Source organism: Patagioenas fasciata, chromosome 7, assembly GCF_037038585.1.
Source record: "Patagioenas fasciata isolate bPatFas1 chromosome 7, bPatFas1.hap1, whole genome shotgun sequence".
Classification (NCBI taxonomy): Eukaryota; Metazoa; Chordata; class Aves; order Columbiformes; family Columbidae; genus Patagioenas; species Patagioenas fasciata.
Window position 1 is genome coordinate 33,673,680 of NC_092526.1, and position 12,789 is coordinate 33,686,468.

General features: G+C 40.6%; 1 protein-coding gene across 5 annotated transcripts in view; it reads left to right on the forward strand.

Moving 5' to 3' along the window:
- The first annotated feature begins 3,244 nt into the window (after positions 1–3,244).
- The window catches only part of UBE2F (ubiquitin conjugating enzyme E2 F (putative)), an 83,505-nt gene continuing 73,960 nt past the window's right edge, over positions 3,245–12,789 (forward strand). For 2 of the 5 annotated variants that reach the window (XM_065841331.2, XM_071811290.1), the window contains exons 1-2: positions 3,270–3,402; positions 5,955–6,088. In XM_065841331.2, coding sequence (XP_065697403.1) covers positions 5,971–6,088 — 118 coding nt within the window. In that variant the 5' untranslated portion in view covers positions 3,270–3,402; positions 5,955–5,970. Of the gene's footprint in view, positions 3,403–3,464; positions 3,763–5,954; positions 6,089–10,837; positions 10,976–12,789 lie in introns of those variants that run through there. The other 3 variants (XM_071811291.1, XM_071811288.1, XM_071811289.1) reach the window with 3 other exon arrangements.

Genomic DNA, 12,789 nt, shown 5'->3' on the forward strand with positions numbered 1-12,789 from the left:
GAAGACCTTATCTCATTATTTTTCCCTTGACTGTGTTTTCTCTTTGTCTAGAGTAAGTCATAAAGGGTGAAGCATATAGGTACTCTTCATATTAAAAACTTCCTTAAAAGAAAAAAAAAAAGGCAGGGGACAATTGCTCTGCTTCAGTGTTGCCATTGCAATGATCAGGCAGCAATAAAATTCTTGTTTTGTAATCTCTATTATCCTCTACTGGTGGGAACCTTCTGTTGCTACAAGCTGCTAAACTTTCCTCTTAGTAACAGCATGCAGCCTTCTAGACCCAAGTTATGTGCTGTATACTAAACAAAAGAAGAATTAGGAGAAGAGTCATGGATATCTCCCCATTTTGGGGCTTTATTACCTTTAAAATTTAATCTTCTGACTTCTTTTTGAACGTGGAACTACCCTATTGTTTTTTTTTTTTTAATTTTACTTCAATGACTTAGTGAATGTTAAAGAAATTTACAATACAAATAAAGGATCTTCAGAAGTAAACAAAATACAGTGTTTTGATACAGACCTTGTATGAAAGCCGGTTTTCTTTCACTCTATGAAATCGCATTGTCTGTATTCCTGTTGTACTATAGTGAATACAAAGTGTGTAGCAGGAAATTAAATATGCAGGTGACAACATGACTAAGGGATGTATGGTCAGTTCTGTGATCTGTAAGGACATTTTTCCTCTTTAGAAAACTTCGTGAATGTGTCTTGCATCCTGTGGTTTAAAAGCCAAAACACAGAAATCCTGGAGCCAGAGTGATGAGGCTTAGAGGCTCCAGGTCAAACACAGAAGTCCTGAAATAAGTAAGACTGGACTGAGGACAAGGAAGAGATGGCAGCAAAGTGTTTGTGGTTTTTTCTGTACAATAAAAAAGGCTTCTGATGGTCTTTCTGTAGCTCAGGTTGCTTAAAGGCCGAGCCTCCCACGCTTTGTTCCTAGTAAAGTCTTGGAAATAATGATTTTGAGTGAAGATGCAGCTTTAGGCATGTGGCAGAAGGTGGTGATGGTGGTTCACCTCTCTCATCTTTGCAGTTGACTCGAAGCCACATATCACAGAAGGGTCAGAGATTACTGTTGTGTTAAGTGGCTCCTCTAGCTTATGGACAGAGGTGGCCAAAAAGGGCTTAAAAATGCAGAAATGAGTGGTGAAGACAGCTCTTGTGTGTCTTAACCAGCCTGAAAACTAATAGTAAATGAGACTGTCCCTTCCATCTAGTTTGAAAAATCTGTGTGCTACCAGGCTGCTGCTGTAATGGAGAGAGTGCCTTTGTCAGCCTGTTCCCTCAGCTCTTCTAGACCTCCATCTGGTAATGGAAAACTGGTGAGATCAGCATTATTCAATCATACCTACCCTGAAAAGATTTTGTGTGTACTTTTCATTGTGGAAATATTCCTGTTGGTAAAAATATATAATTCAGGATTGGGGTTTTCTGTTTGTTTCACATTAAATAGTATCTTCAATACAGACTAATTTTCATTTATGTGAAGGAAATGTAATGTGATAAATTACTCTTTGTAAAATACAAAGTAAACTTTAAATATGGAAATATATCTTTTGACCTCAGTGGATCATCTCCCTTAGGTTTTACTAGATTAGGAAATGTATTTTTAATTTTTTTTCCTATCATATGTTATTTTCCCCCCATGCCCAATCTTTAAATGTCTTTAATTAGCTTTATATAAAGATACTGTTTTAAAGTCCAACTAAAGTAATTTGTAATGAATTAACTGAGGTCAGATGTTTTCCATATGAAGACTATAACTGAACAACTGATACCTTTTTAAATGCAGTCAAATGTGTTGCAGGAGGAGGTTTCTTAAGAACCAGGTTGTCCTGAGCAAAGCATTAACTTCACAAAGCTGAGAGAAAGTCTAGTTTGCTTTTGTTGTAGCTAGGTGTAGTAAAGGGGAGATGATGATTCCTCAGATGAGGACACAATACATTGTCACTACCCATGCCAATGTGAATTCTTGCCCCACTGTTAATAATGCAGCACTCTGAGACCTTCTTAGCTTTAAATATTTAAATATTGAAATATATTTAAAGTTTTGCCTATGACAAAATATTTCCTTGTAAGTGGTGAACTGCTATATCTACCCCAACAACCTTCTGTGGTCATTAGTTTTGTGTGTTTTAGTTACTTTTCATGTGATCCTGCAAAGCAAAGTAAAAACTTGCACAGATAAACTGACCAGACCTACTGGTCTGTTTGATCCACCGGAAGTTGCCGTATGTGATACGTATTATCTAGACACACCTGACAACAAAAGCATGTTTTTCTGTCAGTCAGAGGATCAAGATAAATAATTGCTTAACTTGGTTGGCAGAACTTGTTGGTTGTGGTTAGACTGGAAAATGTGCTGAAGGGTATTGGTGAGGGATGTGTGGCTTGGCAGATCCATGTTGTACTTACAGAAAGTTGGATGGTGCTTGGGTATAAAACTGCTCTTCTGTGAATACAATTAGCAAATTTTTTACAGTATTTTAATGAACTCAAACTGTATCAGTTTTGGTAGAGCTGTTTACATACTTTATTTCTGTATTTGTGTAGACAGTGCACTCATTGGCTTTGCCACATCAGCTGCAGAAACCAAGCTATTTGTGGAGCAGGTGTGGACAAACGCTGTGTTCCATGGAGAGGAGTAAAACTCGGTGAACATAGTGTTTCTGATCTACAGAACATGGAGTAAATGATGTCATGCTGAGCAAAACGAATAATTATTTGGGATCCAATAAGCACTTAAGTCAAATTTCATTTTTTCAGCTTCCTGCTTTAAAAGCTACTGAATTATGTAATATGAAAATATTTGTTTAGAAAATATGCTTTCATAAAGAATGCTTTGAGCAAAACAGGCAAGCTGTTTGCCAGAACTATTGTGTTTAAGTGAAGTTGTCCTTTGGAATAGAAGGTATTTGTCCTACTCCGAATTTGGTGCTCAGCAAGAGCTCTGAGCATAGTGTGTGTGCGGCTCTCGTCTTGGTGAAGGACCCACCCCGGGATGAGGATGCAGAGACCGACCAGGGTGGCTCACGGACGACAAGAACCGGAATTATTATCGGGCTGTAAGAACTTCTGCCGAGAACCCAGCCCCCCGGTGACAGCGGCACCACCGCGTCGTCGCAGCCGCGGAGCCACAAAAACAGGGCCGCACCCAGCCTCCCCGTCCGCCTGCAACTCTCGCGAGATCTCCACGGGCACCACCCAATCCCCCTCCAACTCTCGCGAGATCCCCGCGTTCTGCGATACAGTTGTTGTTGACGGGCGGCTGCAGCTCCGCCCCTCGCGCTGCCCACTTCCGGCGCCGGCGTTGAGGGAGGAGGAGCCTCCGCGTCCCCCCCGCCCCGGGCCAGCCCCGGGATGGTGTTGGCGGCGGGAGACGGGCCCTGACGCCGCACTCAGGTGAGTGCGGGCCGCTCCCCTTCCTCCTCGGTTCTGAGCTGGGCCCCTCAGCTTAGGCTCGGCCTTTTACCTCCACCACCTGGTGCCCTCACATCTCCCGGGGCGGCCGCGGCCCGACAGGCCTCGGGGCCTCAGTGACGCCGGGGAGGGGGTACCCCCGGTACCTCGCCCCCCTCCGCCGGCACCCCGCTCCACCCCGGGCCCAACAGGGTTGTAGCCCCACCGCAAGGGGCCAGCGATCCTCTTCCATCCGTCCGGAGGGGCTTTCCCGCTGCCCTCGCTCCCCAAGGAGCTGCAGGAATCCCGGGGCCGGCTCGCCCTTCGCTGTGAATAAGAACAGCATCCCGGTGCCGTGCAGAGGTAGAGCTGTACTTACCCCGTGCCATTGGCAAGTTCCGGGGGCTTCCTCGCTATGCTTCATTGATGAAATTTGGAGTAGAGCTGGAGCGAATAATCTCTTTTCCACACTGGTCACGTTTCTCTTTGGTTTCCTAGTTTTCTAGGACAAGCAGTGAGGAAATAGATTTATAAAAGTATTTAGGCCTTTAATTCCCATTGAAGTTGATTAGTTAATTTAATTTAGGCTTGGTACCTAGAAATTGTGGGGTTTGTTTTGGTTTTTTGGGGGGAAGGGTTGCCTGCAGTCTACAGTTTTTCTTTTCTATTTTTCTTTCTTCCTTTAGGACTCTCTGTCTGTACTTTCCAGACTCCCCTACTCCCTCCTCTTTTTTTTTAATTTTTTTAAAACCAGCTGTTGCCTTTCTCTTCTCCAATTAAAGAAAAGGCTGTTTTGTCTGCTTGTTCTTTCTTCTACTGGGGTAGTGGGAGAAAAAGAACCTACTAAATATTTCAGTTGAGCAGGCGGGATTTACATGTTCCCTGAATTTTTGCTTTGTTTTTAATCTGGATCTTGAAGCTAACAAACATTCTTGTCAACTTCGGGGAACTTGACCCTCTTGTAGATCTTACTGGAGTTTCAGCTGTTACATACTGTTGTGAAATATGTGTTTTTTTTTTTTTTTTTTAAAACCTTGTTACTCACATATCTGTTTTTCTCCACATCTAAGTGTCACATCAGTTGTTTCACTTCTCCTTGTCCCTTCACCAGTATTTTGATGTTGGCTTGATGTTTGGTATGAACCTGTCAGCTTTCTCGTGGGAAAGCAGTAGGGCTTTCAGTGCTATAGCGACTAGGTTGGCAGGCTGGAGGCTTTATCTGCTATTTTCGCTGGGGCAAGACAAAATTAACAAGCAAAGTGACTGCAGTTGCAATGAACCTGTTAAACTTAATTTCAGGGCTTCCCTACAAGAAGGGAGGAAACATGGAGATACGTAGAGCTGAAGCTGACAGAGATAAATTTTCGTTTGAGTCTTGTCATTTTATAGTGTAATCCTTGTCATCTCAGTCGTTTGCTGGACTTTATCATTTGTCTTATGAAAATCTCATCTGATTTTCTGTTTTGTACTATGAGAGCTGATGTTACCTGGGCATCTGTTTCGTGTCTTGGTAACTGCTGCATCATACCTGTCTGGTCTTCTATGCAAACTAGTTCATGTAAAGACGATATACTGATTTTACAAGTTTTTTTGTTTTTATTTTGTTGGATTAACTGTCGTGACTAAAGGATAAGCATTTCTCCTGTCATTTTAGTGACGCTGGGGCCTAAAGGGTATGGATCTTGTCGGCATTACGTTGGTTTTGGTGAAACTGTTAAGAATGAGTTGCCTTCATCTAGGAGTACTGTCAAAATGTATTAAGCTGTGACAGATTGAATGTTTTGGTTTTATGACTGTGACGTTATCAGTGCCGGTATCTTCTATAGTGGAGGACTGACACAACAGGACATATCTTCATTTTAGTTACCAAATCTCTGTATGTAACTTTCTCCACCATTGCTCTGCAGTGTGAAGAGTTACGGTTGTGCAGCTGCAGAGATAATTGCACTATTTGCAGCTGAGATCTGTTTCCTTCCCTGTTTCCTGGTAGCTGACTCAAAGCTCTCTTTCTAGTGTTAGAGACTTATTCCAGTAACTCCTCCCCTCCTCCTTCTCTCTTTTTTTTTTTTTTTTGGTTGTTGTTGTTGTATTGTTTTTTGGCCAGCCAAAAAGTAGCTCTGAATACTGTCATGTGAAACGTGGATGTGAATGGTTGTAGCAGGTTGCCTGGTCAGGGATCTGGCAGAGGTGTTTTCACAGCAATTCTGTCGGAGTGATGTCAAGCAGTGGTATACTGCAGTAGATGGTGCAGTGAAATTGGATTGTAAACAATGATGAAAGTCTGACCTTTCTCCAGCAAAATTGAACTTCCTCTTGGCCTAACGTACTGTAACTCTCAGTATTTGTATCTGAAACAAACTCTTATTTTTCAAGTACTCTAGGCCATCCTCTTCTTTAGTTGCAGTCATGTCAACTGTATACATCATGTTCTCTGACTGCTAAGAATATGATGATAGTTGTCAAATAAGGAACTAACTGTAACTTGGTTTTGTGTTTTTTTTCCCTGTAGTGCTTTAATTTTGGTAATTGACTTTGTTCTAATATTTGTGTTCTAGATTGAAGACAGCAGTAATGTTAACTCTGGCAAGCAAGCTGAAGCGGGATGATGGTGTCAGAGGACCCCGTGCATCCAATCCACCTTCTGATTCAACTCGGAGGGTGTCTGTACGAGATAAATTACTTGTTAAAGGTGAAAGGAACTTATATTTGAGTATTTGGGGATTTAGACTTTGCAGGTGTGTTGACAGCCCATAATATTAAATTGTGTAAAAAAAATAATTTCCATAAGTATTTTTTAGATTTCTTGTGACTTACCTCATGATTTATACTGTAGGTTATATGTTGGCGTACATCACACCTCCAACAGCTCTTTGTCTGTAGGACACTTATTTTCATGGAATAGTGCAAAACATAAAAAGCTTCCTCCTTACTTTGACAAATGAATCTGTTGTTGGAAACTGTCATCAATTAAAACATTATGATAAAAATTGTCACAAGTATCACTAAATACATAGGAGGAGAACATCAGATTTGACTTGATATAAAGGCAGAGCAAAAACATAACTGGAAAGAAAGTCCTAAAAGTAACATCAGTGTCCTGGTGACCTTTAATGGTACAGATCAGAGGCAGTAAACTTTAAAATGCTTAAAAAAGTAAAGCAAAGTGATATTTTTCTTAGACCTGGAGACATTGGAAGTTGGTTTTCATTCACTACTTCATACTCAACATCCTGTTTTTCAGTAGTGCTCCATGGTCTATTCAAGAAAGGGTACTGTAGGTTGTTCCTAGCTGACTCTCCATTGTTGAGAAAAAGCATTTTACTTTGTGGCAATTCTAGATAAATGAATTAGTTTGTGAGCTGGTAATTAAGCTCTTTTTTAGTAAAAACAGGGATACCTCTTCCTTAATTTTCAGTTTTTCTGTAGCATAGATAATCTTGTATTTAAAACTCCATAGGTGCTGACACTTTGTAGTTGCTTTGAGCTTAAACTCAGGTTTCCTCCCTGTAATAATTGTTGAGCATGTAATGCTTGAGTTGTGCAGCTTGATCTAGTGGCAGAAATTACGTTGTTTAGGTTGATGTTTGTGCTAAAAAAGATGAATAGCAAATATACCTCTGTTGCTGTGGAAGCTGTCATGGTTAGGATTCACGCCAGTCAAGTGAAACGTGCTAATTTCCTGGTCTTATTTCAGAATGGCTTGAGACTGACAGTGGTATGTTTCCCTGGATGGTATTAACTAATCGTACTGTTACATATGACTTTTTCGAATTAGGGTAGATTCTACCATATAGCTGTATACCGGAACAAGGTTCCTCTGTGAACGCTGCTGCCTTGGTGCACTGGGAAGTGCCTCAACTAGACTGTAGGAATGTTATGGTCACGGTTCTCTCTCTGCATTTTTCTAAGGACAGAGAGTTTTCATTCACTTTAAATTCTGATATGATAACTCTCGCACAGAGCTTGAAATAGACTTACAGTTTGGAAATTCTCAGCTCCAGTTCTGAGGGGGGAAAGATATCAGGCAGGAGAAATAAGCTCTTTAATCAGGCTTAGCTACAAAGCCAAATTACTAAATATATATAATCTGAGATTTTCATTAACCTACAAGTGTAGACTTGAGGGGAAAATAGCAAAGTAATATAAATATAGTTCTGCTACAATGCCAGGTATAGTGTGAAGTGCCATAAGAAATTCTGCTGTGCCCTTAGAGTAATCATGTTTTTCACTTTTATGACTAAAACCTATCTCTACAGGGGAAGAAAGGACTGTAACCTATACAAAAATCAGTAATTGTAATTGCTATGACTACCATTAGCAAACCAGCGCAGACTAAGTATTGGATGAGTTGACTCCCAGACTGACAAATGTTAAAAGGAGGTCACTGCATCATTCTGACAAGTGTGATTGTTAGATCATGATCTGATGGTGCGTGAAAGTTGTATCATGTGGCCCTCCAAAAAGAGTTGTAGGAGCAGCTGTCAGTTTGGTTAGAATGGTTTCTGGACCAAAATGGGAACTGACAGCAGAAGTAGATCACTTTGGTATAGCTGTACTGGAAGTGAGAGGAAAATCTAGCAGTCTAAAAAAGGCTTGTTGGGGATGTTCTCTTTTAAGCTACTCGAAATAAAGACCATTCAATTACAAAAGTTTCTAGAACTTGCTCCAGTTCTTAAAGCTAGATCAGCCAAAGCAGCACCTTCAGTGTTGAGAGCCTGAGTGAAGATGGACTTCTGATGTTGACAGTTTTTTTAGGTCACGTTGTCTAGATCTGCAGAAATGAGTTTAGCAGGGAGTGAAGAGCTGCCTGCTGAAGGTATGCATACAGTGAGAATGCCTTTTACTGCTTGATTGTATGAAACTGTTGTATTAGACTTGAAACAAAGCTGGTGGGAGCCTGTAAGAGTCGTTGTAAGTACAAGTTGTTTTTGATGTTTGTTTAGGCTGGAGTTATCAAACAAACAAAAGGTGACAGTTGCGGAATGGGTGAAAGGCTCAATCAAGTCAATCTCCTGGCAACTGTGAATGAAAAAATAATCTGTTCTACAGAAAAAAAAAAAAAAAAGAAAAATGCTGGTGATGAGTATGGAAGGAGGAGGAGATGAGAAAAGGCCTGGCGTGTTCTGTCCTTGTTTGCCTCAGCAGTTGTGCTGAGGTTAGTGCTGGTTGAGTTGTACCTCTTGATGGTGTTAGTGGTGGTGGTGGTTTTATTCTACTGTGTAAAGCCTCCAAATTGAAAAAACAAGGGACTGTGGTCATGGGCTACAGAAAGCTCAGTGATAGCTGTGCTCTTTCCGTAGCACACCTGGATCTTTTTTGGCCTCAAATAGGTCTATAGCTTCTGAGTCAAAGAACAGGAGGCAACTGCTCTGTGCAGCATCCTTCACAGCATCTTGCACACATGGGAGACTGTCCTGGAAGCTTAGCTGAGGGTGGTTTTTGGCACAGTACCCTAAATCCTGCCTGGCCTTGGGACCTGGTGATAGTGTGTGAACCAAGGTCAGATAGCTGTTCACCTGATTAAGTGGTGATGATATGCTGGAGAGATATTATCCTGTTCCTGATCGCAGTAAATTGGTGGTAGTCTAATAAATTCTGCAGACAGATGTCTGTAAGTTTTGCCAGAGGTATCACTGAGACACAGACAGTGTCTGGTTTATATCTGGAGGTAAATTAAAGACAGACTTGTTTGTGTTGATAGACTTCAGTCCGAGGAGGCATTACAGGACCTCTTTAAAGGACGTGTTGTTACGCTGATAACCCTGCAGTCTTCAAATGTATTGTGTACACTGACTGGTAAATAGATCAATGACATTTTGATTATGGGGTAGATGGCAGTGACCGCAGCCACTGATAAGTGTAGATGATGCCTACAAGCTTTTAAAAATTTGGCATAGAGCAACTATATGTCTGCTAACTGATATTGCCTTAAAATAGGACAAATAAGTCATAATTTAGGTATGATGTTAGCTATATGCAGCATATGGATGAGAAGAATATTCAAAGTCATTTGAATTACTAAATCTGGAAGTATGTGAGCTATCAACTGAGTGTTGTCAGGTGCTGTCCCTGACTTCAGTGATGGGTACACATTAAACAGTCTTTTTTCCTACCTTTGTGAAAAAGTAACTCTTTGTTAGTTTTTCTAAGCTGTACCTTTGCTTACATGTCCAGTATTGTTATATATTAAAATATTACTCATGGCTCATGGCACTGTTTTGTTGGGTTATTTCATGGACATAATTGGAAAGGAAAAAAAAAAATTATTTCCCTGAAGTTTTATGTAGGAAAATAAATCCAAACCAGCTGAAATTGCTCTTCCAGCTGTTTGTCCTCTGGGGTATTAGTCATAGCAGCAAAACAGGATTCGGTAGCAGCTTGTCCCTGTGCTGATTATCTCAGCAACCAATGGAGCACACTTGGGAGGTTAGCAGGGGACTTGTGTCTGGGGTGAGGAACGTGGTGATAGTTCTGATCTGAATCCCTGGGAAGTCACAGGAAAACATCCACCACTTGGAAATCACTGAGGGCGGATGTGTCTAAGGGTGTGGAAGGGTGAGGACTAGTAATTCGGCCTGACAGTTCTTGTTCTGGCCAAGGAGGAGTTAATGGGAGAGAGATCAAGTGGGTCCTAACACATATTAAGAGAAATAGAACTGAGGAAATGTGAATATCTGGAGAAGGTAGAAAGCAAATACTGATGTGGAGAGGAGGAACAGACAGAAATGATGCTTGAAGGGGCTCTGCTGCCTCTCTGGCAGGGAGAGGAGCTCTAATAAAGCACAACTTTTTTAACAAAGTTCAGTATGACTCATTCTTGCATCTGTGATTTCACTGGCTTTTCAATATAGCCTCAGTTGGAGGGTAGGGCCCTAATTCTGTTGGCCTAGTACACCAGTTAAAATAGAGCAAGAAGTACACTTGCATGAGCATCTTCCAATTCGTTCTGTGCTGCAGAGGCAATTTTTGATGTCAAACCAGCTTAAAATTCATCTCTGAGGGGGAACATAATGAAGTTAGGAATAGAGACCACATAACAGGTCCTGCAGGGTGTTCTAAGCCATGCAGTGCTGAACTTGAAAAGGCAGATCCTTTCTGGGAATCTGAAAGAGGCTCAGGACAAGCCAAAGTCCTGTTTAAGCTTAATATTTTATAATGAATGCAACTACTAAATTGATGTAAAGAACATGCCAGGATGTCAGTAGTAGAAGCAATGTACATGCTTACTGATCGCAGAAGTTATCCCTTGAAATGTTTTTTTTTTTATAGCAAACCTAAACATCACCCAGTTTTGTATTACCAGTGCTGTTTGGTTTGATTGTGACTGCTTGAAAAACACTTAATCTCTAAGAAAATGAGTTAGGATGGTTTATTCGTCAGTTGTCTTCAACATTTGTGGGTTTTACAACCTGAGTAATGTAACTGGAAAATGTTTCAGGTGTGCATTTGCAGAAGGAAGTAGGAAACTGATCGTAAAAATGAGGTAAATGTGCGCTGCGAATAAAAATGAGGAGAAGCCATGTATTTGCTTTCTTCAAGCCTTCAGATACAGAAGTATTCCTTCTCACAATAACAGGTGAGGAAAATTGAGAGGGTAGAAAATACTTTCGAGAATTAAAAAAAACCCCCACCTTTCTTCATTTACACCCTTGAAATTATGTGAGGCATAGCTTTAAAAATGCTGCATTAACTTCTGCACATTGTACAACTTAATAATAAATCTTTTCCTTTTCAATTATGCTTTTCATCTCACCAAAATGGAATGCCTTATTTTGGAAAAAAATGGTGGAAAGCTTCTTTATAAATGAGTGATTTATATTTATTAAAGACTGAACTAGTAGTTTACGCTGAAATGTTTGTACTGTAACTGTGATAGATATTGTAAAGCTAAAAATACACAAGAATTGAAGCTAATTTGAAAAATTATTACTAAGACTTTTTGTAGAACAGAGGGAGCTCTAGTTTCATGTATTGCTTCACTTCTTACGCCCCTGATTTTCAGTATACCTGAAGTATGAAGTGATATACTATGTTAGACATTTCCAGCCCTGGTGACTTTCCTAGATACTGATGTCCGGATAATTTTTGCAAGAGTGTATAGAAGCTGAAGCATGTGATTTGATGGTATCTTGATTAAAACAAGCGTTTGGAAGTGGAAGTAAAATATACATCTCTTAATCTATTGAAAAACTGGCTGTATTACGCAGCTCGTTTGAATTCTAATAGCTATATGGGCTATTGTACTGTTTGTAGGAGCTAAATAGGGTAAGCTATAAGGATAAATGGATACAAATTAGGAAGCAAAAAGCATACTGCTAGAATTAATACTTAGAAAATTGAGGTTTTATCAGATTGTCAAGGTATTATTAAACTCTTCATATGTATCAGTCTTAAAGATGTACATTAAACAGGGACCTAAACAGGAGAGGAGGCTTTTTGAAGAAAACCAGAGAGAAGTAAGTATTACTGTGGATGAGAAGGTTAATTTCAGTTGAGGAAAGGATGCTTTCATTTTGTGTACTTATACAAAACTTCAGTGGGAAGCATATGGCCTGACTCTTTGTGGCAAGGCTAGTAAACAAAGCACTTCTATATTCTGACTGTTGAGTTGGGGTGGGGGAAGGGGAGGGAGTAGAACAACGTGATTATAGTCTGTGCGTTGCTGAATATAACATTCACGTGGGTCTCATAAACCATATGCCTGTACACATGTCAGGAGTGTGTGTTCCTATTTCTGTCCTGGGAATTGTCATGGGCAGGGAGAGTTATTGTTTGTGAAATAATTTATAAATAGCTCTGGGTGCTTGTGTAGGCTTATCTTTCCTCTGTTTTGTCAAGTTACTAAGTTGTTTCTGAGACATAATCGGTTTGTATTCAACTCTTCCAAAGTCTGTGGTAAGTTTAATCCTTGCCTTTTTATTCCCTTTATGGTTTAAAATATCATTTGGAACTGTTCAAGCAAGTGTATACTAGATCAAGAGAAGGACTGGCAGTGTACCTGCCCCTTGCATATGCGGTTTCAGGAACACCAGACCGGCTGGTTGGGAGCTGGTCTGGGTTGATTGCACCCGAGTTTATTCCCTGCAGAAGTTCTGACGTGTGTCTGCACTTGTGGCCTTTCAGATCTCCCCAGGATGGCTTATCAGAGCGGGTGCGGGGCCTTGCAGTGCTCCCGGGTTTGCTGCTTCTTGGCAATAAGCCCTCTTGACTGCGAGAGAAATTTGGATGCTCCTCGGATGTTCATTTGGAAGTTGTAGAGCACTTTCACACAATATTTCCTGAGACTTGAGTTATGCAGTTGTTTGTCTTGGAATCTTAAGGAATGGTAAGGTGCCTCTCTGTGAATTGAGACGCAGATACCTGTTTCTTTACTGTTCAGCTGTAGTTACA